The sequence below is a fragment of the Drosophila subpulchrella genome, chromosome 2R, assembly GCF_014743375.2.
Source record: "Drosophila subpulchrella strain 33 F10 #4 breed RU33 chromosome 2R, RU_Dsub_v1.1 Primary Assembly, whole genome shotgun sequence".
Taxonomy (NCBI): Eukaryota; Metazoa; Arthropoda; class Insecta; order Diptera; family Drosophilidae; genus Drosophila; species Drosophila subpulchrella.
In genome coordinates this window covers 4,265,180-4,292,511 of record NC_050611.1, presented here as the reverse complement: position 1 = coordinate 4,292,511, position 27,332 = coordinate 4,265,180, and the positions used below count along the sequence as shown (strand labels likewise).

Below are 27,332 nucleotides of genomic sequence, written 5' to 3'. Positions count from 1 at the left end.
TTTATCGATGTTTTAATTTTCTGAATTTAGGGTATTCCCTATACCGTTGAATTTGTTGTTGATAATTTTCAGAAATTAAACAACATTGAGCTAACAGCGGCTTGAAGGTTCAATAGAAAATCAATCGAAAGCCAATAATTGTTGTAAAATTTTCTACAATCAGGATGTTTTTCAGGTAAAATGTCTACTACACTTCAGGTGGTGTTGGTAAACTACCGTTTTCTAACAGACCTGGTCACACTGTTCGGCAGAATTCAAATTTGAAAATCAGTAGGTAGTTTTTTATATTGTTTATTGATCGTACATTACATTACAGCATTCACATTTGTATTAAATAGCAACTAAATAACAATAACTACATTTATAACGAAGTATCCAAAGCTTTACATCACCCACCGATATGCGTATAAAAAATAAAAAAGTTTTTGGGTTTTAATCAGATGTTGAGCTTTTCTGAAAATATAAAATTGAAAATGGTTGTAACGCAAATTGTTAATTTTGGAGCGATTCCCAAAATGTATTCTACGCTTAAATACGTGCAAATATTTTCCATTATATATCCAATTTTTGTTAGTTTTGTGATTGTCTGAATATGCAATGAAGTTAGTTAAGTGCATGCCCAAAAAACGAAGTTCTGAAACGCTTATACATTTATTGCAAACAATTCCAAAAGTAAATGGTAAAGATCCGCTGGCGCAGGCTTCACAAAACTCCGGGCTCCATTAGTGCACCTATTTCGACAGCAATTTGCCCTGGAATGGTGTAGAAGCAGCGGGTAATATGTATTATGTGGATTGTGATCGTGTCGAATATCGTATTTTTGAGTGTTTTGCCCAGTGACGTGTGTATGCATGGAAGATAATCGTACATTTTAATGGGAACAATTGAGCGAGTGGAGCCGGCTTGCTATACCTTTCTTACCTGTAGGTAGTAGTTGGCCAGGAACGTCAGTCCGACGCCCAGACCAATGGCCACCACGTGGCTCAGGTGCAGGTTGGGCAGCGGACGGCGCTTGCGCAGCAGGAAGGACAGCAGCGATCCCTTGCGATCCGAGTAGGGCGGATACCGTGCTCTACGGGGGAGACATTTCAAAATAAATCAATAATTACCCCTCTCAATCTGATATCTAGAAACTTACGATGCCAACTTCTCGCCAAAGGCCGACAAATCCTTGCCCAGGCAAGACTTTTTGTGTGTGAAGGTTTCAAAGCCATATTTTCCATGATAGCATCCCATTCCACTCATGCCAACGCCTCCGAAAGGCAATACATCAACTGTGAAACGAGGATATATTAATTTGCGAACTAGCCAATCACCTAAGTTTCTTGAGTTACTTGCAAAATAAATGCTTAGAGAGTTTACTAATTAAAAAATGTTTAAAAATAACACAAAACATATTTGCAAATAGCCTATATATCATTAGCAACACTTAAATCTAATTACTTATAGTATACTTAAACCGCACCCTGGTTTTATTTTCTAAAGCTATCACCAAAAAGATTTTAGCACTCTTAATATCAATTTACTATTTGCAATTTTTAGCCAAGCGTTTTAGTGTTAATCATTATTTTTGCCAAGCCAATAATACATTTGGTACATATTAATTCCACAGTCCGAAACCAAAAAATACAGAGCCTTAATTAAAATTCAAATCAATGTGCATAATATTTGAATACTTGGGGGTTTTCGTTTTACTTTTTGAGCTGTCTTTATCCGTATACTCGTTGTGGTGAAGTGTCTAGAATATCCCAGAATTTGCATTTTAAATGTGGATGGCTGGAGTGCAGTAAACCCGCTACTTAAAATTCGTGTAAATAAGGTTCAACATAAAAGATCGGTGCATTACACAGATATCTGACTAAAACTACAGCGATCTCTTAACTATATACATTATCATAGCGAAATACCTCCACAGTGCATTATAGTTTCGTTGCTGCAGAATCCGCCGCTAGTGGTGTTGCTCCTGAACTCTTTGACTAGCTTGTTCGAGTTGGAGAACACGTATATAACAAGTGGCTTTTCTCTAGTTACGGGGATATTGGGGAAGATAAACAGATTAAGTACAATACAGTTGAGGTTCCTCGAGCATCATTAAGAGCTTGGAAAAAACAAGAGTTACACATAAAAGACAAACAAAGGAGTATTTGCAGATCTGGGGAGAAAATTTTGAACTATTAAGAGATATGTATGTAAATCCCTTTTTCTACCAAAGATACAATCAATAAACTCAAACAGATCTGCAAATATCAATGACATATATACAAATGTATGATCGATGACTAGTGTAGGAGGTGTAGCTACTCAATCTGGGGATTATTCTGATTTTAAATCATCTACTACAAGGGAGCTGTACAGGAATAATTAGAACCACCGTCACCAAACAAGGCTTTATAAATTACAGCTATGCAGAGCACTTAGCAAGCTATCAATAACAGGTTCAGTTGGGGATTTTTAGAGATCTGGGGAAACCAAAACCGTAGAGGAGGAGCAAGCAACGAACTACACGCCGGTAATCCGCATTCATTATCATTATTCATAATTCATTATCCAATATCCACATCCATTAGCATCTCGATTGGATTGATTTATACTGGTTGACTGGGTGACTCTCTTACCGGCATAGTGCATTATCGTGTCGTTCACGCACAGTCCGCCCGACTGGGTGCCGTTTATGAACAGATTCTGTACGTCTGTTTCCGATGTGAAAATATACAGGACAAGTGGACTCTCTCTATGAGAAAAACATTGCGAATCGGACATTGGTTTTATGTATTTGGTTTTTGTGAGGTGATTAAATGGCAAACGGGCAAAGACAAGGGACAGCAGGACCTTCGATTGTCCCACGGACTGGCATACCTGTTATTGATGAACTTGATGGCTTCGTAGGCACTCTCCACATTGAAGATGGGCAAGATGGGGCCGAAGATTTCCTCCTCCATGATGGGATCGGATTCCTTCACATCCACCAAGATGGTGGGCTCAATGAAACGCTCGCTGGCATCGTAGTTACCGCCAACGGCTACACGACCTGACTTCATCAGACCAAGAAGGCGTCTAAAATACAATAAAAGATAAACATTGTTTCAAATCCATCATTTGGTTAATTAAAATAACCCACTGGAAGTTGTTAGCATTGATCACGCGACTCAGATCCGGACTGCTCTGGATATTGTCGCCGTACCACTCCTTCAGCACGTCCTTGGCCTCCGCGATGAACTTCTCCTGCACCTCCTTGGAGCAGAGAATGTAGTCGGGAGCGATGCAGGTCTGTCCGCAGTTGATCAGCTTGCCCCACAGGATGCGCTTGACCGCTGTGCGTAGCTCCACCGATTTGTCAATGTAGCAGGGACTGAAAGTAGAGCACCCAGTTAAACAATGGCTTGCTGAACCTATAAATGGGGATCAGGGCGAGCTCACCTCTTGCCACCCAGCTCCAAGGTGGTGGGGGTCAAGTGCTTGTTGGCCGCAGCGTGGATGATCTTGCCCACGCGTGTGGAGCCCGTGTAGAATATGTAGTCGAAGCGCTGGTTGAGCAGCTCCGCGGTTTCGCTGGGTCCGCCGCAGACAATCGGATAACAATCCTGGAGAGAGAAAAATCATTTAGTATTTGGGAACTTTAGCTTTTAAAGAAGATATATGTATAAACATTTTGGAAATGAAAATGTTTGAATCTTTTCAAATATACCTGAATTCATAAAGTAAGTATAGTTGAATCGATCTTAGAAATGGTTACATTTAAATAAACTATACTTTATCATACATTTTATCTAGTGAATAAGATAGATCTATTTCCTCTGATCAAATTCATTTAGATACAAATTTTAAAGTTCATTTGATCATGACATTTTATAAACCTCACAAAACAAAGACGAATTCTATAGAGTTCTGTACAAACAGGTTAATGTGAAACCTCAATTTATGTCGAAATGTTTTGGTGCTTCAAAGCTTAGCTTAGCTTATAGCAGCAGGTGATTTAGCAGCAAGACTCACATTATCCAAATATTTTGGAATGACATCGGCAATGAACTTGGCGCAGTTGGCGGCAATCTCGCTGGGCTTGATCACCACACAGTTTCCGGCGGCGATGGCGGAAGCCACGGGCACCAGAAGCAGCTGCAGTGGATAGTTCCAGGCGCCGATCACCAGGACCACGCCGAAGGGATCATTGTAGATCTGGACATCGTCCATCAGGTTCACAAAGGACTTGGGGGGCTGGAAAATAATAAGTTAGGATTAGAAGAGAAGTTCGAGTACAGTATAGTTGGTAATATACCTTTTCCGACTGCACCCACTCGTCGAGGTGGAACAGAATGTGCTTGATGTCGTTCTTCATGAACTCGGTCTCCACGATGAGGCTCTCCTGCTTGGGCCGCCGCAGATCCGCCTCCAAGGCGCTGATAATCTCGTTCTCGTGCTCCTCATAGCAACGCAGCAGATTCTCCAGCTGCTTGCGTCTGAAAGGCAGAAGCGAAAGCGGAATCCAAAAATAATTAATGGACAAATGATGATGATGATGATGGGACAGTTCCGCGGTAGGAGCGCGAAACAAAGACCAAAACAAAATCAATACTAATCACAATGCACGAGAGGCGCTTGGGGAAGGTCAATGCTAGCTATACGGCCGGTTATGAGATATTCCACGATTCTACGATTCTGACTTGGGTGACTCAACGCAACTCGGGGGGATATGGGATTAGAAGCGTGGAAACCGGCTTGACAACCCGGGGCGGTGCTCTACTTTGACCTGGCACACGGCCGGAGATGATTACAATCTATAAGTGCCCCTTGGAGGAGGTGGCGAGATCGAGTCAAGGTGATCCACAGCAGCAGGTGAACAGCCCCTTGGAGGTGCACTTGCAATTCAATTGAATTATTTTATTTGCTCATGACAAACATAAAATCCATAAACGGACAGCCGATCGCCGATCGCTGTGAATATAAATAAAGCAATTAGCCCCAGGGTGTCCAATATAGTGTCTCGTATTGGAGCTACGGGAGAACTTGCCTATGGCCTAAGCTCATAAAAATTATTAAACAACATTTTAAGCGCGCAATTACTCAAACTGGACACTCTATAGTTTTACGAACTGAATTATTAGTAAGGGTACTTAAGAATCGTTCAGCTGAGGAAAACTCGTCAAATATTATATTCTTTATTGCCTAAACGTCTGTATTAACTGGCACATGTCAGTATTAGTTATATTATTATTATGCAATTTAAATATTTCTCTGTTTTGTGATTAAAATGTCTGTAAAGTTTCGTCAATTCAGAAAAGTGCCTACTAACAATACCGCTATAAAAAATTACTCTGTTTATGATTACAATGTCTGGAATATTTCTTTTTATGGAGAAAAGCCATTAGTCTTACAGGCATAGTTATATTTATTTTAGGTATGGTCGTTCTTTTATGATTACTCTGTATGTAAATATGCAAGACTATCCGATGATCTTTTTTATATGTACGTATGTTTTTAAAAAGTACGTAAGCTTAATGTAAAATAAGAAATTAAATAATAAACCAATTAAAATTCAAATGTGTTAATAGAGTATAAAAAACTCTTTAAAAGTATCTTTTAAATACATTTCAGGCAAATACCTTTTTGCAATTTAACTAACAATAAAAATCAGTTACAGATTCAGTTAAAAATCCCACTTCATTACATTAACATTAGCTTCAAAACCTAAAATTTACTTTTTTAGTTCAGTATAATTTTCAGTGGTTTGGCCCATGGAAGTCCAACTGTATCCAGCAAATGTATTTAAATATAATCAAAGAGCCGCGCTGTGGAGTAGAAGTCGCTAGAGGCGAAAAACAGTCATAGAACGTGTTCATTTGTCCGGATCTATTTGAAAGATCATGGAATTAAACGGCCAGCAGCCTTGGGCTGAGATTCTTCCGCACTTCCGTTTCACACTTCGCACTCAAAACTATCGGCGGGTATATCGCCTGTTTTTGTCTATTTCGGTTTCGGTTTTGTCTATTAACATATCCATAAACGAGTATGAGTGTGCATGTTTGCGTTCGTGCCCATTGTCTGATGACTGCTATCCGTTGGGACGTGGAAATGGCAATTATTCCGGTTACATGTTTCGAATTCAGACCGCCGCTGTCTAATTGCATTCAAAGTACAAGCACTTGGCGGAGTCAAAGTTCCCGCCGCGGGCCCATTAATGCATAGCGGAGCAGTGTAGACCCAGTCCGTATAACTAGACTTTAGCATCTATCCCCACTCCAGAGTGCTCCGCTATCTGTAGTTCTTATCAACGACAGCTGGAATGCTCGGAGGGCGGGGTTGTCTCAAAGGTCAAAGCTTTCCACTGCGTGTGAAAGTCGCTGGGATTGAGATCTCTGGGATTCAGATTGTGGCCCCAAATGAAACAACAGCCATGAAAAGTTATTATGCCCCCAGCCGAGATTGTATTTCGGTGACTGCCCTGCTGCAATAGCATTGTAATAACCACTTGTAATAAAAGTAACCAGTAACCTGCACAGTGGTTACAGGTTTGGGATAACCCAACTAATTGTATCCCATATCTAGTACTAAACTACACGAAATTAATCACATTTGTAGGCATTTGTGTGGAGCTTTCATCGTTATATTCTTTGAATTAAGATAAAATATCTCATTCAAATCACTTTAACAATTAATGTTTTCTAGTTTCCTAAAAACTTCAATATGACTACTTCCAAATATTTGTATAATATCATATTTAAATTAAATGACTTATCAAAGGAAAATCTTATCTTAAGTCCAAAAATGCCAAAAACAAAAATGACTCGTTCAAAATGAGTTATCAAAGTATTAAATAACTTATCCGTACATAAAGAAAACCAGGAAATAATTTTAAAAAATCATATGAACCTCAAAATTTATAAATAATGTTAACCAAAATAAATCAAAAATTAAAAAAAAGCTGAATTAGGTAAAAAAAAAAAAAAAATTAGTGGAAAATGGAAAATAATACTCAGGACTTCCAGTAACATTAGCCCACTTCCACTTTCCAGATCCTTCCAAGCAGTACCCACTGTAACTTGCGAATTTCATGACACAATCTCCACTCAAGCGGCAGCTTCAACCCAAAACTAATGCCTAAAACTGAGGAGCCAGTGCAAAAAACAAACTGACAAACACAGAAACCGAAAACTACCCAAAAAATAAAAGCAAACTTACCGAAAGCTGACGTTCCTGGTCTTTCCACTGGAAAAGGCGAGGCGGGCGCGTTGCAACGTCTGGTCGTGGTTGTTGTTGTTGTTTTTGATATTTTCCAGTGCATCCATGGTTGTTGTTGTTGTTCGTAGGGGGCAGTTGGTTTTTCACATACGCAATAGCAACATGCAACACGCATACATACGGGAGGATAACGACGGAACGGCGAAAACAAAAAATTCAAAATAAAAATCAAATCAAACTTAAATAAGGCGCTTAATGTTCGTTACGTGCACGGAGTTCGCCTGTGTGCGAGCTTATGTGCGTGTGTGAGTTAATAATCGTTACACATCTTTTTTTCTCTCGCTTGCAATAAATTTCCTAATTGGACACTCACATCGTCAAAATTGGCCATTCTGTCGGATTCGTATTGGAGTTGCTCTGGTTGTTGCTGTTGCTTCTCCGGCTGTGATGTGAAGATCCCAATTGGACTTTCGGTTTCTGGTTCTGCGATCAGGAGAAACCGGGAGAGGGATGGAGGATAGAGAGAAGGAGAGATGTAGAGAAAGGTGGATGAAGAGGGGGTGTAGGCAGGCGGCACTGAGAAAGGTAAACAACACAAAACTAACACTCTTTCACTTTCGTTTGCATCTACCGTTTTTCTTCTTTCGTCCGTCTTCTGTTTGTTGTTAAAATTATATGTACTTTTTTGTACTGTCAACAGGCAGAAGTGAGGCGCATTGAGCTCACGCGCTTGCCAACCGTTCACCGCGACAACAAAAACTTGTATATTTCAAGATTTTGGATCGGATCTGCCTGGACAAAAAAAAAACTTACTGCCAGTGTGACCGCGCCGAGGTTCAAGCTTTATGCTAAATATACCAAAAATCGTGAAAAAATATACCAATGGGAATCTGATTGGACTTTAAAATTATAATGGTCAAAGTGAAGAAATACTTATAAAAAGCACAACCATTATTTTAAAAACTTTTAAATATTTAAATTTTGTTTAATTTACAACCAACTACAATAGTTTTAAATAAGAACTTTAGTATTTATACGTTGTTTGTGTCGCGCCAAAGTACAAACAGTGTTGGTAAATGTTTTTCTGGTGGCAATAACTTGTAATGGCGGTAAATTTGAACTATACAAATATGAATCAATTCACTTTACAATGAATTTAATTGCTCTTTTGTTTATTTAACTCTTTATAAGCTTTTTTCCTCGAAAAACTTAAAATCTACTCCTCTGACGAAAGCAACAGGTTGCAATTTCAAATGCGCAACTTAATTTTGCTAAAAATTAGCATATCCAGTCTTTCGCCAGAAAACAGCTGGTTCACTTAAAGAACACTTGTATAACATGATATTTTAAATTCTCTCAAGACACCTAAACGCACCTTATTCAACGAAAATGCCGGTTGACACTGAATGGATTATTACTTCACAAGCCGAAAATATACTCGACTAGGGGCGCTGGCTTTCATTATCAGCCTGAAATGCATGTGTATTTTATTCAGAATGTACATACACTATATACGAACTGATATGTCGCTGGATTTCGGGTGGGGGAAAGTCAAGCGTGTCGGTCCGATAACGAATCATTGTGTTTTGGACTCGGTTAACACACGTTTGGGGCAATTACAGCGCTATCCTATCTTAATCTACTATTGTCTATTGCGGTATTGATATTGTGACACAGTATTTCTCTTTATTTATAAAATCAAATTTGGAAAACTCAATTTAAACGGAGCAAATACGTTTGATTAGTACGCTTTTGTCTTTTCTGATAATAGTGCTTGGTAACGATGAGTTCCATTGAGCAATTGGCTTCTAACGAAGATTGCGATTAGCCCATATAAAAGTTATTAAAAGTCACCATGATTCGGCAAAATAAATATGTTATAAAAAAACTAGCCGTATTAAACCGTTACATATAGTCCTTAAAATGTTTTTAAGATTAAATTAAGTTTGTCTACTGTATTCATCGATAAAGTATTGTTTATATTAGAATTTCATATTGAAATATAGAAGGAATTAAATTGTACCTTCATGATACATAAGTTAAAAGTATGTTTTAAAACTCGTTTAAGCTTTTGACGCAGGCGAATAAACGGGTTCAATTTTAACTAGGCGAAGAGGAATATTGTTGTACTACAAGTCTCTGTTAATTTGAATACCTATTAAAATTTCAGGCATACTCTGGTTGCTTGCAATATCTTAAACTTTATAGTTAAGAGCCATATTAACACTCCGACTTACCAATGTTTATAACGGTAGTCATCGCTGGATCTCCTGCGGCTTAAACGGAAAATCAATAAAATCGGTCATTTCCAAATTAAAAACGTATAATGGCTTACCATCAAGTTGAACTCCATTGGTCTCCGGATGTGGTTTAACAGCATTGTCAAACATTATTGAGCGTTCACTGTTTTTCTCTGTTTAAACAATGAAATACTTTGTTAAGGACACTTTTAATAGCCCAAAATCTGGTGTTATTCCCATGAAATAAAGGAGGTCAATGTCAACTGTAAAAGTGGACAATATTCGAGCTAGGTTATTAGCTATGCAAACTTAAACAGGTAAACAATATCGACAAAAGGCTATTATATATAATTTTCAACATGTCAAGTTGTCCTCTTGAGAAAAGCAATTAAATAACCAGGTGTTGGGACTGCCATAACATTACTTGGTGGCCCATATATAAAGATTTTTATCTTTCTATAAAATAGGGGTTGAATAGGGTTCTGTCAGATTTTTAGAATGTCCGAAAATCGATTATGTTGAAAGCAAGGTTTTGTTATTCTTGTTATTGGTGTAACTAGTGATGGAGTAAAATAGGTTCGGAAATATAAATGAAATATGATTTCCTCAACTTTGAACAGTTTTTTTTTAATTTTCTAGAATTTAAACATGACATTCTTAAGTTAAAAATTAACCTAATGTACAGCAAACATTAGGGTGGTCCAAAAATTGAAATCTTGTTCTCACTTCTTCACATGGTTAATTGAAATGTGCAAAGAATGTATTAATTAACTAACATTTTACTGTTGAGATGTAGACTTTGCGATATGTTTTCAAAGTGTTCTTAAAAATTACTTATACCACATATATGCCAGCCAGAACTTTTTTCAAAAAATTTGATCGACGGCAACAGAGCGTATGAGTTATAAACTTTGAAAGCAGTTCGCAGGCCCTAAAGCGCTTTTTTTTTAAATGTTTGGTTTGGTATAACATAAGTTCCTCAATACGAACCGTATAGGCGGGTGAGAGTAGGCCCTTAAAAATATCCTACAAATATGGACCATACTAACAAGCATTCTGGTCTAAAAAGTACAAAGTTTAAAAACTAGATATAACCGAATTTCGAATTTTAAGCAAGTATACTAATGTTATCTAGAAAATCAAAAACAAAAACTGAACCGTTTTTTAAAAAGGTAAATTTCACATTAACTAATTATTTATCTTTTTTTTTTGCAGAACGTAAAAATAAATAAACATTTTAGAATAGTTATCGAGTTTTAACTGCTTAAGCAAAATACTCTCATATTCGTATTAATTAAAAATCCAGCTTTTTTCAAGTAATAGCTAATAATGTGTTTTAAGTGATCAAAAGTCCAGCTGGCATCCAAATGCACTCGCACTCCATAATCAGTTTCAAGTTCAACCGCCGCCGCACACTCCGCGTCATGCAAATATGGCAGTTGCCCAATAGTCGATGATTTAATACGAATTGATTAGCACGGCGGCTCAGGGATCACGTTTCTCTATGACAACATATTCAGCATTTATCATGTAACTGGCTTGGTTTGGTTTGCTTTTTAGTTTTGGCTCCAGTTTCACTCATTTCATTGCAGCATCTGGGCCAACTAATTGTCAACGCGCGTTGGCTAATCGCTAGATATTAAATAACCGCTGTCCGGTACTTGAGGCAGTTGGGCTTTGAATAGTTTGAATCTAACCAAATCTGAGCGCGATAACGGCCGAAAGCCAACTGATTTGGGCGACGGTGCACAGCGAAATGGTGGCCAATTGTCTGTTGACCACCTCGAGTACCAGGTAGCAGAAATCCGGACCGATGCACTCGACCAGCGCTCGGCTGGAGCGGCTTACATCGAATCGAATCGGGGGCCGCTTTAATTACACTCCACTCTTCGCTGGTCTAATTTGTATGCGTCGCCCGCAACTCGAAAAACAAAGCTAAAGAAAAAATCATTCAAAAAGCGTATTGAACACGCACTGGACACTCGAATTCGATTCGAATGGACTCTCGGATTCACCTGACGCCACCGCGCTCGAAACACGTCTGAACCCGGCTATAACTCGGAGCTGGCCCATACCCACCTTTCTGCTGCCGCTTTTCCAGTTTCAGTTTTCTTTTCGGCCTTGTTTACACACTGTTTTTCGAATTTCGAATTTTGATTTGAATATTTTCTTAGTGCGGGGTCTTTCTTACTAGTCTGGGGTCGTAGATTCACACGCCTTCGGCACCCAAAGTCATCCGATATTGGTGATTGATTAAAGGCGCCTCTGCCTGAAAATACAGTCCAGCTTCTGTAGCTCGAACCCGCGTTTTAAACTACCTGTCACATTGCAAAAGAGTGGCTCAATTTACAAACTGGAACCACCAACTGCCAATTAAGAAACTGGACACAAATTTTCCACAAATTAAGCCCACATTATTGATAGTTGCTTTCAGCAATTGGTTGATCTTGTCAACTGGTCTAGATAAATAACATTTTTACCCTTACCACTTTTTACAACATTTGATTAAAACTTTAACTTTAACTACACACAAAAAACTTTTTTGTAAAATTAACCAATATAATAGTAATTTGAACAACGAAATTATGGCAGGTTTACTAATAAGCAGTAACCAAATCAACAATAAAGTGCTCGTCCCTTTTTTTATTCATTCCTAAGCTTTTATTACAGATACTTAACTATCCATGTTGGTCAATTTTACCCATAAAATTGTTTTTGTGTGTAGAACCGAAAACGAAAAAAAATTATTTTATTATTTTTTTATAAGAGTATTCCTTAAATAAAACTAAATTTTCTTGAAAGCTTTAAAAATGTTTTTGATGATAAAACAAAAACTTTATTTGGGTATATAGAAATGAAATATAAAAAACCGAATAAATGACATATGGTTAAACTATAAAAAAGTAATTTTTTTACACTTTATGGGCAGCTTACTCGTTTGGTGTACGGAATATCGCCTGTCTATATGTTATCCGATGCCCTACCCACTTAGGGATAGTTCGAGACAGGCTAAAGATCGTCCCGTAAATAATAATAAACTGTTTACTTTTGTCGTATTTGGTATTATGCCTGGGGAAACAGCTGATTGGGGGAGAAGCCAACAAGTGAATTGTGGGCAAATAAATAACCGGTTATCGAAAAGTATATTTATTTCTATTTAAGTTTTTTTTAACATCACATCACATAGCATCGTACCCTGACCATGAGAGCCGGACAAACCCTCAGTGTCAGACGTCGTCTGCTGGAGATGAAATTAGAGGTTACTAAACGGTTCGCGTGGGGGCTACGCTTACTCCAGTAAACTCGCAAATGAGTATAATCAGGCACCCCATCAATCTGTATTCTATTGCCTTAATTAGCCATTCTCACCGCTGAAATTAGCGGGTAATGGATCTGGACTTTGACTCGATTTACTCAACTTTACGACTAGCAAACAATTGTAAAAGTGATTCGAATGGTAGTATTTGCTCACATAGCTACCGCAATATTTAAAGTCACGCAATAGATACGATTTAAAATAATATCCCACCTTTTCGAGTTGGCTTTGGCTTACTGCTTCATAAAAATCTCATTATGTCCGAAGTACTTAGCGATTCCTTTTGTCATTCTAATGATCTCTCGGTACATTTTTGACAAAACCCGAAACTCATTTGCGTCGTATGTGGCTCTATGGAGAGAAATAGGTAGCCTTGACCCAGGTTCCGGGTGTACGTGAAGGCATCACCATCACAATAAACTAGACAATAAAAGATGCTGGATTTGGACAAAGAAAGATTCCCAAATTGCTTTGTATATTAAAATCGATCTTAAAATTTACAGATTCAAAGCAAAAAAGTTTTCTTTTAAAAATAGCACCCATGTAATTTAAGTTTTCCCATTTATTGTAAATTTAATTTATATTAAAATAATATTTAAGATATTTTTTCTTAGTACTAAAAAGCAGACCTATTAAAATGCATAAAACCCAGGCGAGTGACTACATCGAGTCTTAGTTTGTCTTTGTGTCTAGTAAATTTTAATTTGAATTTAATTATAGATCAAAGACGTAAGACAAGTTTCCATAAAATTATTAACTATATAAACGATCGTTATTATTAACTACCATCATCCAAACCCGGAGCTTTCAAACTTGTTCACAAGTCCTATCCAAAATATTCAAGAGCCTACCTTTAGGCTTTATCCATAAAAGTTGAACTGATTTTTGTTGGTCTGCTCGCTACCAGATTCGTGCGGCTAGCTCAGTACATTGTGTGTTCGTCCCACAAATTTTATATGAGAGAGTGAGAGAGCACAGAATTCAAGGGATAACAGTGGGCTTATTTTCGTTTTACTTATTACAGCGGTGGGTGGCTCGGTTGGTCTCGGTGTCGTCTCGCACTCGTTCCAAGGGCTGCTGATACTGCTCGTCTCGGCTCGCCGACGCGTTGACTCGGTGATCGCTGACTCCTTCCTGTGTCTCGGGATTCTCGTAGTGTCCCTTGCCGCTGCTCAGTTGCCGACGCGTTGACTCGAGGCCACTTGTCGCGCCTTGGACTCGAATGGAGATCGACCTTGCGGGCTTAGGGAAGCGTAACCGTTATCAGACTAGGGTGAACAGGTGCCTCGCTCTCAAGGACAACGCCTTTGGAGACAATGCCCGCCTGTCACTTGCTCTGTCCCGGACTATGGTCTTGCTTAGTTGGCGCTGACAGTGAAGGATAACGCCAGCAAGCTGCCTAGCAGTTCACTTCGCTTTACGCCTAGCGCAGACAAACGTTCCACCCCAGCCTCACCCAGCTTTACGTCCGAGACGGTCCAGCGCTCCTCAATGATTTCATCGCTGCCGATGTCCTCTGCTCTGATCCTTATCTTGCTGGCTGCGGGACTCGATGTATCGTGGTCTTCTCCCCTTTAGGTCTTGGACGATAGCAGTTCCGGGACTTGCTGAACCGTTGGGCCTCTCCAGGACAACGCCTCTTGAATGCCTCAACCGGTCGACTGCTCGCCCTTTCTGGCTGGTGGTGTGGTTCTCTGGCACTCGGAGTTTTGGTCTGTTGCTGTTCCGGGACTTTGCCGGTAATTGCTGGGCTCTCCAGGACAACGGCTCTTGAAACCACAAATCGATAGACCGCTCGTCCTTCGCCCCAAGTCCTGCTTAGTTAGGCAAGGCACACTGGGTCTAGACAACTTTCCCCTCGAGTTCACGGTTCCTCGTCGCAAGACTCTATTGCTTGACTCTGACTGAACCGCCGGGCAACGCGCCAGGGTGTGGTCGCGACAAAGTAAGAAAAAACCGCCTTGACTTAGCCGTGTGATGCCCTCTGGATCTCAGCTACCTGTGTCTCAATTCGGAAATTCCTGACGTCCCAATCCCGAACGTCTCAACGTAGCGATCTTGCTCCTTGTACGCTTGGATCTTTGATGCTGACTGATCTTGTTGGATTGACTCCTCGTGATCGACTGATGCAGCTCCCAGAGCTCTGCAGTCTTATATAGGGCATCCGGGAACCTTTATTTCCCTTTTGCGCACGTCCCGCTGGTACTCTCCACTCCAGGTCCAAGGTCCACGGATCCAGTTAGGCCTCTTTTTCCTAGACCCACGGCTACCACCTGGAGTCGGCTGTTTTGGCGCTATCCTGCTGAACCTCCTGTGGCAAGTGGCACGTAGGCGCGCCGTCCGCTGCTCCCCACAAAGTAAAACCCAACAATATTCACAATTATTAGTGTATAATTTATTATTAAATATGTTATAAAATTTGTTTATCGTATAAAATATACTCTTACTCTTGTCTCGTCAAGTCCACATCTATGTATGTATATATATATTTGGGTATATAAATATGTATGTGTATGCATGTATATAGAAAAATGACAAACCACGCATTGTGTAGTACCCGTGGCTTGCGCTTGTTTCCGATTTTTCCGCTTTTCACTATAGACAATTACAATTTTTAACTGCAACTCGTTATTGAATTTGTCGCTTGATTTTGGTAGATTTTCTTTAGATTTATCGCCATATGACTTAATTAGCTGCTTAATGGTGGGCGTACCTAGTACCCGCACGTCTCTACATATGTATGAACGCTGTATGCTGAGTGGGTGAGAATGTATGAGAAAATTTTGGGTATGCCAAACGTGATCTCCCCTTTTTTATCGCAAAGCAAATCATATTTGAAGATTAAGAGGGTAAGAGGAGGGATTTTTGGTAATTTTGGTAAACGTTTTTGCCCTAGATATATAGTATATGGGGGGTTAGTCTATGTTTAAGTAACTATGTATGTATGTACGCGACTATGCTTATAAGTGTGGTTAGTATGTTGGCTATTTCGATGAATCCTCCACTCGATCCTGATCACGAATCCGATCGCGATCATCTATGAATATATGCAGTATTTGCTATGCGAAACCAGTAGCTGGCCTATCAATATTTCATATGCTGCGCTCCTCTGATCGATCTGTGTATGTATGTATGTTGTAACTTAAGCTGTGTGTGTGTGTGTCGTCTGATCTGGCTTATAATTTAAATTTGTACTCGTTTTGTACTCAATTGCTCCATAATTATTACATATGTTAGTACGTGTATGTATGTATGCGTATGTTTATGTTTATAATTTCCAAATGAGAAATATTTTCAAATTTAGTTACAATCTTGGGGATTTTGTTGGAAACTTAATGGCTAAATGATCGCGACAAAATATATATGTATGCGTATGTAATGTATAATTTTAAAGATCTTTTATAGGTAATGAAATCATTTCTCTGTGCTTGCCGAGAATTGCTTTTGCATTTGTCATTAAAAGTTTTACTCAAAATTGTATTTTGATATAAGAGTTCATTTCGTTTTGTTTTAGCATCGTCAATCGATTTGTTATAAAATGTTGCTTAGTAAATATGTATGTGGGTTCTGCAATGCTCGTTTTTTTTAATATATCTTTGAAAATCATTCACAGGATGATTTTTAGTCATTAAGTTTGCCGTTTCGCTTCATATTTTCTTAAACGCTAAGTACGTAATACGAAAAAAATTTGAATACCTGATTTAAGTTTTGGATTCGTTTAGTGTTTTTTTTTATATTTTAGTAGCTACGTGTATATGAGCATTTTGTTTGCTTTAGAATTAATCGTAGGTGTATTTGGGCAACGTGTTTTTGGAATATTCGGTTTATTTGAAAAAATACCTGCTTGCATTTATTTAAGTATTTTTGGTATGTATTTTGTAAAAAGTTAATTAACTATCTGTTTGAATGTGTGTATTTGAGTGTAGTGTGTAGTATGTAAGTTATTGGTTTCGCTTCTTCATTTTGATTCTTAAGCCTTTGGCAAATTGTTCAGTATCCTCATGACTTTTAGTAATTTGTTGTGTTTAACATACTTTAGTATTCTATAGATATATACGTTTAAATGCTTTTTATTTTGAATTATGGCATTCGGTATTCGCTTAAATCTCAATAATTGTCCTTCCTATTTGTTTTTGCTTGTAGTTAATGATTTTGTAATCGTTTTTATATTTTTTTTTTTTCATTTTTTACACAATTTCTAAACTGTGGCTTTTAGAAAACGGCGCTCATTTGTAATGATATAAGTATTAGTTCTTTAGTATTGGTTTAGTAAATCTCACACAAATATAAAATATGGCATTCTCTCAGATGTCGCTAGGCCCGATACGATGCGATATATATGATATATACATACGATATTTGTGGGGGATGCTCTGCGTGCGCTTTGTGTGCGAGTGTTTTGAATGATTCGATCTGGATCACAAGAAATGAACGGCGCTTCAAGGTGTTACGATTGGATAAAATGAGGTTACGAGTATGTTATGGCGATCGTGTGGGTCCCCGAGACCTCGGGGGTTGGCTAAACTAAGGTGTAAAATAATTACGATATCTATTCTAAATAGCTCTATGTGGGTGGTTTGCCCTCTGCCTTCTGGTGTATATTACGTGTATATAAATATTGTATATGTTTTTTGTTGCCACCGCTCTCGTAGAGCCGCCGGCATTTTTGCATCTTTTTTTAAGGTTTAAGTTTAAGTGTTTTAAGATTTTATGGTTTTTGTTTGTTTTGCGCATTTTATGCAATGTTGCTTTATTCGTGGAAGGAGTGTTAGCTATGTATCATCTCTCTCTCTGTCAATCCGTTGATGTCGGGTTTGAACACAAGTACAAAGAATAGAACGTCTCAAAACAGTAAGAACATAACGTAAACTAAGTAACTAAGTTTGCTAATACATTTTACAATTTACGCCTGGTCTCTGTCTCTGGCCTAGAATCGGTCCTAGTCGGCTCGGCTCTCTATATGTGTGTGTATACATTTGCTATTAAAATCGTTCCAACTCTAGACAGATAATTCAGCTAATTCATGCGTTGCCCATGATTTCATTAAGTTTCATCGTTTTGTTTTGTTTTATTTGTTTCTTTTGCGAGGAACATGTCACCTAAATGTGTATTCAATACGCCCATATATTGCTCTGGATTTTCCATACGTTTTCACTATGCCACGCCCGCTAAGTCTACTAAATGCTAATGAACACATTGAGTCAAAAATTATGATAATTTTTCGTTATTTGTTTTTAGGTTTTGTTCGTTTAACTCCCCCCCAACAACTCTCCTACTCATTTTTAGCTAACCCCTCCTTTCAACCTGCTGTGTATCCTGTGGGTAAATCCTTTCACATTTAATTACAAAGTAACGACACAAACCAAGGTCCTGTGATGCATGATCGGTATGAATGAAGAGTGGTACATATATGTCGATGAATGTCAGTTAAACTCGGTTTAAGCTATGCCCTTGATGATTCGTGACTGGATGATTGGATCTCTATATGATATCTGTATCGCTATATGTATGAAAGTATGTATGTTAAGCTATGTTAAGTTACTTTACGTTATCAATGTCATTGCAATTTGAGTGTGTTGGTTTTCTTTCACTTTTTTTGGCCTCACCATATATGGTTCTTTAGTTGGCTCCGAAATTGCGGTTTAGTTAATCAGTCTTTGTTAAAAGTTCAACCAAAAGTCAGCGGGTTTCATCAATATTTTCTGGTTTCTTGTTTGTTTCTTTGTTTTGCTTTGCTTCCTTTTACAAAGTTCGTGTTCTCACATACTCAGTCTCAATTATAAGAAATCATTAAAAATATGTCCCAAAAAAATTAATTTTAAAATAAACGTAATACAGAACTAAACAAACAAATTAAGAATATAATACAAACGTTAATACCATTCCACAGTGTATCTGCAAATCATGTTTAGTAACTCTTGTCGAAAGTAGTTTCCTCATTCCGCTAAGCAACCCCATAAAAAACGCAATCCCCACCTCCCCTAACACCTCGTTCTATCAGCTAGCAAACTGCCTTTCAGTCTAACTAACAGGTAATAATATTTTCATCTAGTAAATGTTTGAGTTTCCCTCTTTGCTTTATCTTTTACTAGGTTCGGTAACTCTACTGAATGCTCTCGGATCCTACGTCTATATATATCTTCTAATTCCTACTCATCTGCCTTCCGCTTTAGTTTCCGTCTTAGTTTTAGTTCTAGTTGGTTGGTTGGGCTTGTATATTCGCTAGATATATGCATATGCGTATAGATATAGATATCCATAGATACATATGTGTAATTCGTATTGTATTGTAAATTACCAAATCGTAACCATAACTCTTAAGCATTATCGAGGTAATCGTTGTAGCACTTAAGCTAAAAATTTTCGCTAATTTCCATGCACTCAATTCTGATTTTCCCTTAATATTTCTGTTTCGGCACCTGTTCTCTATCGTTCTGTTATTTGGATCTCTACGCTAACGTTTAGCTCTTGTAAATGGTCTAAAAAAGATCGGCACTCGTAGCCTGATTTAGAATACGTGCACAAACCGCTTGTAAGGGTTAGACCCTTCCTTGGAGTCTGGCGACAGTTCAATGAGGAAAACGATGCGACCGTCTGGCATTATGGCCACATCGCAGGTGCGGTCCTTCTCGTCCAGCGTGGGCGGCATCAATGGATTGATGGAGGGTCGCACCTCGATCTGTGAAAGGTAAACACTTTGTTATTGAAATCCTAAAACTCTAGCGCTTCCGTCTAGAACCGAACTGGATCTTCTACTTACATCCCACATAAAGTCCAGGTTTTGGTTGAAGACCAGGATGCGTTGATTCTTGGAATCGGCCACTATAATGCGGCCCTCGTCGTCACAGCACAGGCCCGAGGGCCGATTGAACTCATGGAAGCCCGAGCCCTCATGTCCCTTTACGGAGAGAATCTGCAATAAACACAAAATACAATTAGCATCTATACATATTACAATTCAAGTAAAATCAAACTTACATCATTGATATCTGGATCAATCAGGTAGAGGCAGTGGTTGTCAAAGTCAGACACTATGATGTTTCCCGTAGGTGTGTAGCAAACGCCTCGTGGCGAGGCTATTCCTTTGGTTTGGCCATGGTTGTCGAACACTATCTGGCGGATGAAGCGACCCTCGGAGTCGAACTGTTGGATGCGATGATTGCGCGAGTCGGTGACCACAATTTGGCGGCGCGAATTCACAGCCACATCCCACGGATACTGGAACTGGCCGTACTCCTTGCCATAGCTGCCAAACTTCAGCAGGAAGACGCCGCTGGCGGTGAATATCTGCACACGGTGGTTGTCCTTGTCCACCACAATAATGCGATTGTCCACGTCCACACAGATTCCAGCGGGCAGGTCGAACTCGCCATTGCCCACGCCTTTGCGGCCGAACTTGAACTTCAGAGAGCCGTCGGGATTAAAGACCTGTACGCGATTGTTGCGGCGATCCGAAACGAGCACATGGCCCAGTTTATCCACGCACAGGCCCCATGGCCGGCTCACCTGTCCATCTTCATGGCCCTCGGTGGCGAAGGATAGCGAGAGAGAATTTGAGTTGCGCACTTTAACCAGATCCATGCATCCTGGAATCGCCTGTGTGGTTCGTGGCGCACTGAAGTGTAATCCCGGCGAGCTGCGAAGTCCGTTGAGCTCCCAGTCGAGTGCAGCGCTGGACATACCACTGGACATTCCGCAGGCACTTCCTCCTCGCGGTTGCATGATGGGCGATGGGATGCGGAAACTGTTGTCTCGCAGCAGAGGACGTCGAACACTTGTGGAGGCCACACTCAGCGGGTTGCTGGCCATGTTCATGCCAAAGGCCATGTCCATGCCATTGGTAACCCCAACTCCAACGCCTCCGACTCCACCGCCAACGCCAACGGCTCCTACACCAACTCCCACGGCGGCGGCGGCCACGGCACTCACACTAGAGACACTCGGCACAATGCCGTTGCTGCTGGAGACGATGGGCATGTTCTTGTCGTCCACCAGGATTACGCCACCCTGGTTGCGGATATCCTGTAGCAGACTGTAGTCTGGTGGGGCGAAGGCGAAGACCTCCTGCTTGGGCTGCAGGTCCTTATAGATGCCCGCAAACTGCTCCATCTGGCGCTGACCATTGGTTAACTTCATGGCGATTTCGATCTGATCCATGTTACAAGCATTGTCCGCCACCTTGCTAAGCATATCGGAGGTTTCGGAGAGTCCAGCGAGAGCGGATTTCAGGCCTGCCATCTGATCGTGCAGGATGGCCAGGCGACGCTGGCGGAGCTTTTCCACAAAGTCCAAGAGGAAACGCTCGCGGTCCTCGATGGCAATGATGAACTGACGGAAGGCCTTGCGTATATTATCGCTTAGCTCGCTGCAGTTGCGCTCGATTAGCCGGATGAAGGCCAGCGCCTTGTCAATGCTGCTCTTAATGCAGCGCGTGCCAACCTGGCTGCTCTCGATGGCGCCCTCCAGCTTCTCCTTTGACCCCACCATAAAGCTCTGGATGGAGGCGTAGCTGTGCTCCTTGTGCTCGTGCAGGGTGCAGCACTGGCACACCAGTTTCCGGCAGTAGTCGCACACGTAGCGAAGCATCTCGTTGTGTATGTCGCAGATAAAGTTGCCGCTTGGCGGAGTGTGTGCATTTACGGAGCTGCCGCCCGTGGGCGAAGCTCCAATGGGCGTGGGCAGGGACACGATCGAATGGTTGGAGGACAGCGGACTGTTGCGGTGCTCCCTCAGGCAGTCGTTGCACATGAACTCGTTGCACTCCAGGCAGCGTATGGAGGCGCTCACCTCGCACCAGCCGCAGCTGATGCTCGAATTGTTTGAGGACTCTGGCGACATCTTGGGGTTGCTGCGTGCACCGGAGCCAATGGGTCCGATGCTAAAGTCGCCATGCGAGTCCAGGCCGCCCAGGAAATTGTTGATGAAGAAGTCGGTGCGTGGTGGCGAGCTGGGGGGAGTAAAAGAGGGGATTTAGTCTAGGTTTTTCAAGTTCCTAATCCCATTTCTAGCTTACCTCTGACCCACATTGGGCAGCAGTCCCACGTTGAGATCCCAGGCGGGAAAGCTCTCGAGGATGCCCGCCAGCAGCCGCTCGGAGGAGTTGCTGGCGTTGCTGCTCACACTGCCGCCGCCACTTCCGTTGGCCGTCGAGGAGTTGGCCACGCCGTTGGCGCTCGGCGCATTGCTGCTGGCCATTTGTTGCGGAACCGAATTGTTTGACAAGAGTTCCATCATAAGAGTGGTGAGATCACGTTTCTATAGCACAAGGCGGCAGTCGATGGAGTGGCGCTTTTCCGCTACAAAAGCCAGCGAGATTTGCGAAAAGAAATGTATAACCGTTTAAATAAACTTTTAAGACACGAAGAGTCCTGGTGAAAGAGATTGTTTTGGGTTGTTTTTTTTTTTCTAACTTGCGTTTGGAACGCGCGCGGGACGTCGTCAGTTGCCGAAGGGAAGCAGCTAACTAAATTGGCTAGGGGAGAGGTGCTTCATTAAGTAGTCCTAGGCAGGCAATTGCAGCTGCAGCTAGGCATCTTAGGTAGCGGGAAATTCCCCGACCTTGCTTGCCTGCCTTCTTGTGCACGATCTACGATCCCGGATCCCCGACCCCTGATCCTTTAAGCAGGCCCGTCCCGAATCCGAGAAACGCAATGCAACCCGAGAAAGGCAGCTGTGGCGGCGCGAGCAGCAGCAGCAGGTCAGATTTGTGTGTGTATCTTTGTATCCGCAAGATACTCGACTGCATTCAAGCCATTGTCAAGTTATTTGGAATCCCGGAATTTCGGCATTAGCCACGCATTTCCCAATTTATGAGCCAAAATGGCGAGTTTTTCGCGCGCAATTCGGCGAACTGGCTGTACTGCGTAGATACTTTCTGTAACCCAGTTACTAGATTCGGGAAATTACCCTCCAAAAACAACGGGGAAAACAAACAGGACGGGGATTAGAACCCACCCTCACGGGGCCCCACCTCAGCACTCAGTCTTATCGCGTAGTTATAACATTTTCCTGTTTTTCCACCCACCACCTCGCTTCGCCTCCACTGCGCAAGCGACTTTTCCGGCGGGGAGCAGGAGGTGGGGGGTGCAGGGTCGGGGGCGGTGGAAAACCCAAAGCAAAAACGTCATGAAACAACAGACGGAACTGGTTGCCATCTTCAAGACGAGCAACGTACGCCCAATCAAACGACCGACTTTCATCCCCTCGTAAAAAGCAGGATTTCGGAGCGGCTTCTTCTACACTCCGAGGAAAACTTGACGACAGGAACGTGTTTTTCCGTCATTCTGATTTCGGGTGATTCGAGTTAATTTATAGCATAACTTCAAGGGTGGGCCTTAGGAAATCCAGTTTGAATGCTTAGGTTAAGGTGCCAAGGGTTTGTTCTTTTGAGTGGGTTGGGGTTGGACTCCTGTTGTTTTGGGCTAAGGCAAAAGGACAAAGTCAATCTATTAACTCTACTTGGGTTGGTATTCTGCAGACATGTAAGGAAGTTAGACCCTTTATGAGGCAAGTTGCCTATCTATTAGGAATTGGGATCGTCGGTATTGCAATACTTAGATTCATTTACTTTACTTTTCAGTTACTTATAAGGAGTGGGATTTAGGTCGAATATCAATGTATTTAGCCAAGCTTGTTTTTATTTTGCAAGTTTAATTCAATTTAATTTGTATGTTAGTTTGGCGTGAAACATTAGTTTTAAAAGAAATGAGTGAAATAATTTGCTTAAGGGTGCTTAAGGATGGAAGTTACAATTGTGAAGATTGTATAGGAGATTCTAACAGAATTAGAAAATCAGGATCATATAAGGATGTATGAAGCATGTAAAAATAAATTGTTATCATAAATAATGAAAAATAAAGGAAAACCAAATGTTTAAGGAAAAACTTTTCTAAAATCAAGTTGATCCCTTTTTCATATTTACAAGAATTTGTATCCCATCGACAACCCAAAAAGAGAGCAAAATATGAATTGGGGTAAGAAATGCGAAAAGGGGTTGCGACGGGGATGGGTAGCTAAAGTTTTCATCAAAAGAATCCTGATGAAATCAATACACCACTCTGCTTTGATCCCCTTTTCCAGCTAAACAATGCAACGCCCTAGGAAAGGAATGCAATTCTAGGATATTTTCGAACCGTGTAGACAGCGGCAACAAAAACAAGGATAAGAAGAACAAGAGCAGGAAAAGGACAAGCGGGAGGAGGAGGAGGCAGCGGCGAAACTACCCTTGTCACCCTTGAACGTTTTCCATTGAAACGGGTCTGTCTCCGAGTCGCAGGACGTGGAAAAAAACACGACCAAGAAGTTAAAGTCCTTTCACATACACAAACACACACACTGGCATTGGTGGTACATCTGTGTACGTGCTGCAAGGATACGACGCAAAAACGTCGGGGGATGAGGACGAGGGTTGTATTTACACAAGTTTCTCTACATGTCCGTATGTAGGTGGTTTCTGCGCCGCAAATCGTCCGTATATTTGTGTATGTATATTTTCCAAAAATGGAAAAAACGTCGAGAGGAATCTTTGGGGAATCCTGGGACTCGGGGAGTCGAGAAAATCAATATTTGCATTAAAGTCTATTTATCATTTTGTGTTGATATGTGGGATGCACACTGCATTTCCCCCCTCTCATTCGCTCTCTATTCGCATCTCCTTTGCCGTACACACCTTTTTTAGCAGCCGCATGCAAGCCACCTCGCTTTTTGTTATTGTTCTTTTTGGGCCCGTTTTGTACCGTTTATAAGCTAATTGATTCGATTTTTGATTTGATACGGATTCGGTTTTGTTTTTGGTTTGGCTTGGCTTTGCCTTTTTAGCGGATTTTCGCGAGGCGAGATTCTTTTTCCAGAGAGTTCTAATGCGTAATCCGTTCGCTCCGACATTCGTGTATTCCTTATTCCGACTGAAGAAGATACATCCGAAACCGAAACTGAAAACACAACATAGCACTCAAATCGCTCGCCCTCTCTCGCTGTCTCTCTCTGTTGCTTTTGCCGCGCCGCTCAACATCATCATCATCATAGTCATCAAGCAACATCTATCTACATATATGTGGCCTAAACAAAATATAAGAAAAATAAACCCAAATGTATCTCACAGTTAGTTTTTTGATTTTGATGTGCGCGCGCGCGCTCCAAAAAAGTTTGCTCTCTCTGATTGCTTTCGCTCTCTATCTCTCCTTCGCAGGGGCACATACACACACACAGGCACGGGAGGCTCACATGCACAGTTTTATCTTCTATTTATTTTCACTTATGCCGCAAAGAACTGCATTTAATGCAGAGGGTCGATGCAGAAGTTTGGTTAGATCTACTGTTACTAACCTCAAACAATCGAATCGTCTGATCGGGGCCTAACAGCTAATAGGATAATGGCGTCCGTTTCGGTGCAGGGTAGCAGGGGTGTTTGGGTTCTGGGGATAGCAGCTCACTTTCGCCGAAAACAGCTTGCATTTCCCCCCTCTGGCTCGGTAATTTACCCACTTTTGACCCCGCTTATCTAGTTTACCAGCATATTTCACACTCACTTGTCAAATTCATGCACTTCACGCGGCTTTAGGGTATCCCATAGTCGTCACACCGCTTCAGTTTGATTTAATCGCCGTTCTTATTCGTTTATCATGTGAGTGTTTGGTCGATAGATGTAAAAAAGCTAAGCCAAATCTTTGGAAGTCGCTTGTCGTCGTCGTTGTGTTTACAAATTGTTTACATTTTCCAGGCCTTTTCGGTCGAATCTCTTTCACTCTCGTCACCACCCTCGTGCACTTTTCCTGCTGCAAGCGAACGAGAAACGAAAAACGAAAAAAGCCATGAACAATTGTTCTTATTGTGCGTCGCCTCCTCTTCTTCTTCAAATTACATTGGCGGCGTGTTTTAGCTGCACTTCGCACTTGCGCCTGCCACTTTGTTTGGCCTAATCGAACAGCTCCAATTCTGACCCACTTATTGCGGGGACTAGGACTCGAAATCTTCACTCCAACCTTCACGCACGCATTTAACCATTTAACCATCAAACTGCAAAACACACGCTCTTTTCATGCGCCTCGCCTCTGCTCGGCTCTCTCTTTCCGACGCTGCCCTTCTGCTCACGCGTTGTTGTTTGTGTTGCTTGCGCCCCTGTTTGCGGAGAGCATCGGGCATAGCCGACTGGGAGGCATCTTTTTTGAAGGGGTGGAGCTCTGGTCACACTGATTCCAGCGACCGTTACATTCTATTCTTATGTTGCTTTACTATTTCAATCTTTTTCTCTAACTAATCTTTTAATTCGTGCGTTGTTTTGAAAATAAGGGTTCTATTATGATTTTTTAGACATACGTTTCAGTAAATTTTAATTTAAAATTTAATTCTTAACTAGACTACTTGTCTAGTCACACTGACTCTAACGACCGTCACTTTCTGTTCATATGTTGCATTCCTTTTTTATCTAACAAATCTTTTAATTCGAGCGTTATTTAGAAAATAAGCGTTCTATCATGATTACCTAAGACATGCATAAGTTAAAAAAATTGTAATTTAAAATTTAGTTCCTAACAAGACTATACTCAAAGAAAATAAAATCATTTACATAAATACGTTTTATTCAAAAAATATAATCAACTTGCGCAAGAAAAACGTAGCTTTTCGTGACGTGTCTATGACTAATTGGGAACTGCTTGCTAATCACAATTGGATTTATTTTGATTCGTCTCATTAAATAGGGAACGTGCCTCAAGAAATAGTAGAGCTGTCTTGGACAAATCAAATAAACTTATTATTGTTAGCTATAAAAATGAGACAATCTCTCGGTTCATGATTACTAGGTTTATTATTAATATTTTATTTTGTAAAGACTGCCTTTTATTTGGTTCAGTCTTCGTCTTAATAAAGTGTGGCATGCTTTTCAGCGAAAGATTTTACTTTCGATTTGACTAAAATAAAAAATATAATATATTTATGAAAAAAGAAATGAATATGTTTTTTTGGAATGTTGAATACAAGCTAATTTAACGGGTAGAGGATTGTGCCTGGTCATTTGATAAATATTTGTTATGACAATTTCACAAAAGCTTATCGAAACCATGCAAAAGAACAGTTAACCGTCACTCTTCGAATAACCAACGTCGAATAAATAGAGAAAATCCATTGAGATTTGTATATATCAAAGCCCTTTGTTCAATAAATTTGAAATTTAAATAAAACCCATTTCCCAATAGGGTATTCCGCAGTCGCCCACGCTCGCCAAGCTCCGTTCATCCGGAGCACGAGCGAGCGGGAGCTCCGTGAGCGGGAGAGAGCGAGCGAGAGTGCGTTACATTAACGGCGCATGTGGCGCGAAAATGCGGATGGAATCGCTTTGTTGTTGTTGTTCCTGTACTGTGGACTGCTCACTCCTGTTGTTGTTGTTGCCGCTTACACCACCCTTAAGGAACTTGTTTTGCACTGACAGAAATTACGAGCCGCCCGTGGCTTGAAAATGCGATTGCCACAGCCGTGGCCGTGGATAATTGGAAACTCGAAACTGCGGGCGGGGGTGCGCACTGCGCAGGTAAAATGCGCAGCCGCAGGTGCGCCGGAACGCAGATACAGGTAAAAGTAAGTGGTTATCCTGAGGAAGAAACAAGTAA

General features: G+C 40.9%; 2 protein-coding genes across 11 annotated transcripts; both read right to left on the bottom strand.

The window, feature by feature from the left end:
- Positions 1 to 275: 275 nt before the first annotated feature.
- On the bottom strand, positions 276 to 9,652 carry LOC119549056 (aldehyde dehydrogenase, dimeric NADP-preferring). 8 transcript variants are annotated; one of them, XM_037856756.1, is made up of 13 exons: positions 9,509 to 9,563; positions 9,411 to 9,449; positions 7,547 to 7,656; positions 7,174 to 7,232; positions 4,274 to 4,454; positions 3,991 to 4,212; positions 3,418 to 3,581; positions 3,119 to 3,349; positions 2,857 to 3,054; positions 2,616 to 2,731; positions 1,139 to 1,274; positions 922 to 1,072; positions 276 to 453 (listed from the first exon to the last, which is right to left on the bottom strand). In XM_037856756.1, exons 1-13 carry the CDS (start codon positions 9,561 to 9,563, stop codon positions 433 to 435), a joined length of 1,683 nt encoding a protein of 560 aa, XP_037712684.1. In that variant the 3' UTR covers positions 276 to 432. The 8 variants fall into 8 exon arrangements, with proteins under 8 accessions (XP_037712684.1, XP_037712682.1, XP_037712683.1 ...); XM_037856754.1 differs by lacking the exon at positions 276 to 453 and adding an exon at positions 636 to 752 and having other exon boundaries at positions 913 to 1,072; XM_037856755.1 differs by lacking the exons at positions 276 to 453; positions 2,616 to 2,731 and adding exons at positions 636 to 752; positions 1,908 to 2,023.
- Positions 9,653 to 16,912: 7,260 nt separating this feature from the next.
- Positions 16,913 to 25,799, bottom strand: LOC119549253 (protein wech). Of its 3 annotated transcripts, none has more exons than XM_037857158.1 (6): positions 25,589 to 25,799; positions 25,257 to 25,502; positions 21,743 to 22,025; positions 19,708 to 21,676; positions 19,490 to 19,642; positions 16,913 to 19,408 (listed from the first exon to the last, which is right to left on the bottom strand). In XM_037857158.1, the coding sequence occupies exons 3-6, from the start codon at positions 21,961 to 21,963 to the stop codon at positions 19,238 to 19,240; spliced, it is 2,514 nt and encodes an 837-aa protein (XP_037713086.1). In that variant the 5' UTR covers positions 21,964 to 22,025; positions 25,257 to 25,502; positions 25,589 to 25,799; the 3' UTR covers positions 16,913 to 19,237. The 3 variants fall into 3 exon arrangements, with proteins under 3 accessions (XP_037713086.1, XP_037713087.1, XP_037713088.1); XM_037857159.1 differs by having other exon boundaries at positions 25,257 to 25,499; XM_037857160.1 differs by lacking the exons at positions 25,257 to 25,502; positions 25,589 to 25,799 and adding an exon at positions 24,398 to 24,627.
- Between the last annotated feature and the right edge of the window lie 1,533 nt (positions 25,800 to 27,332).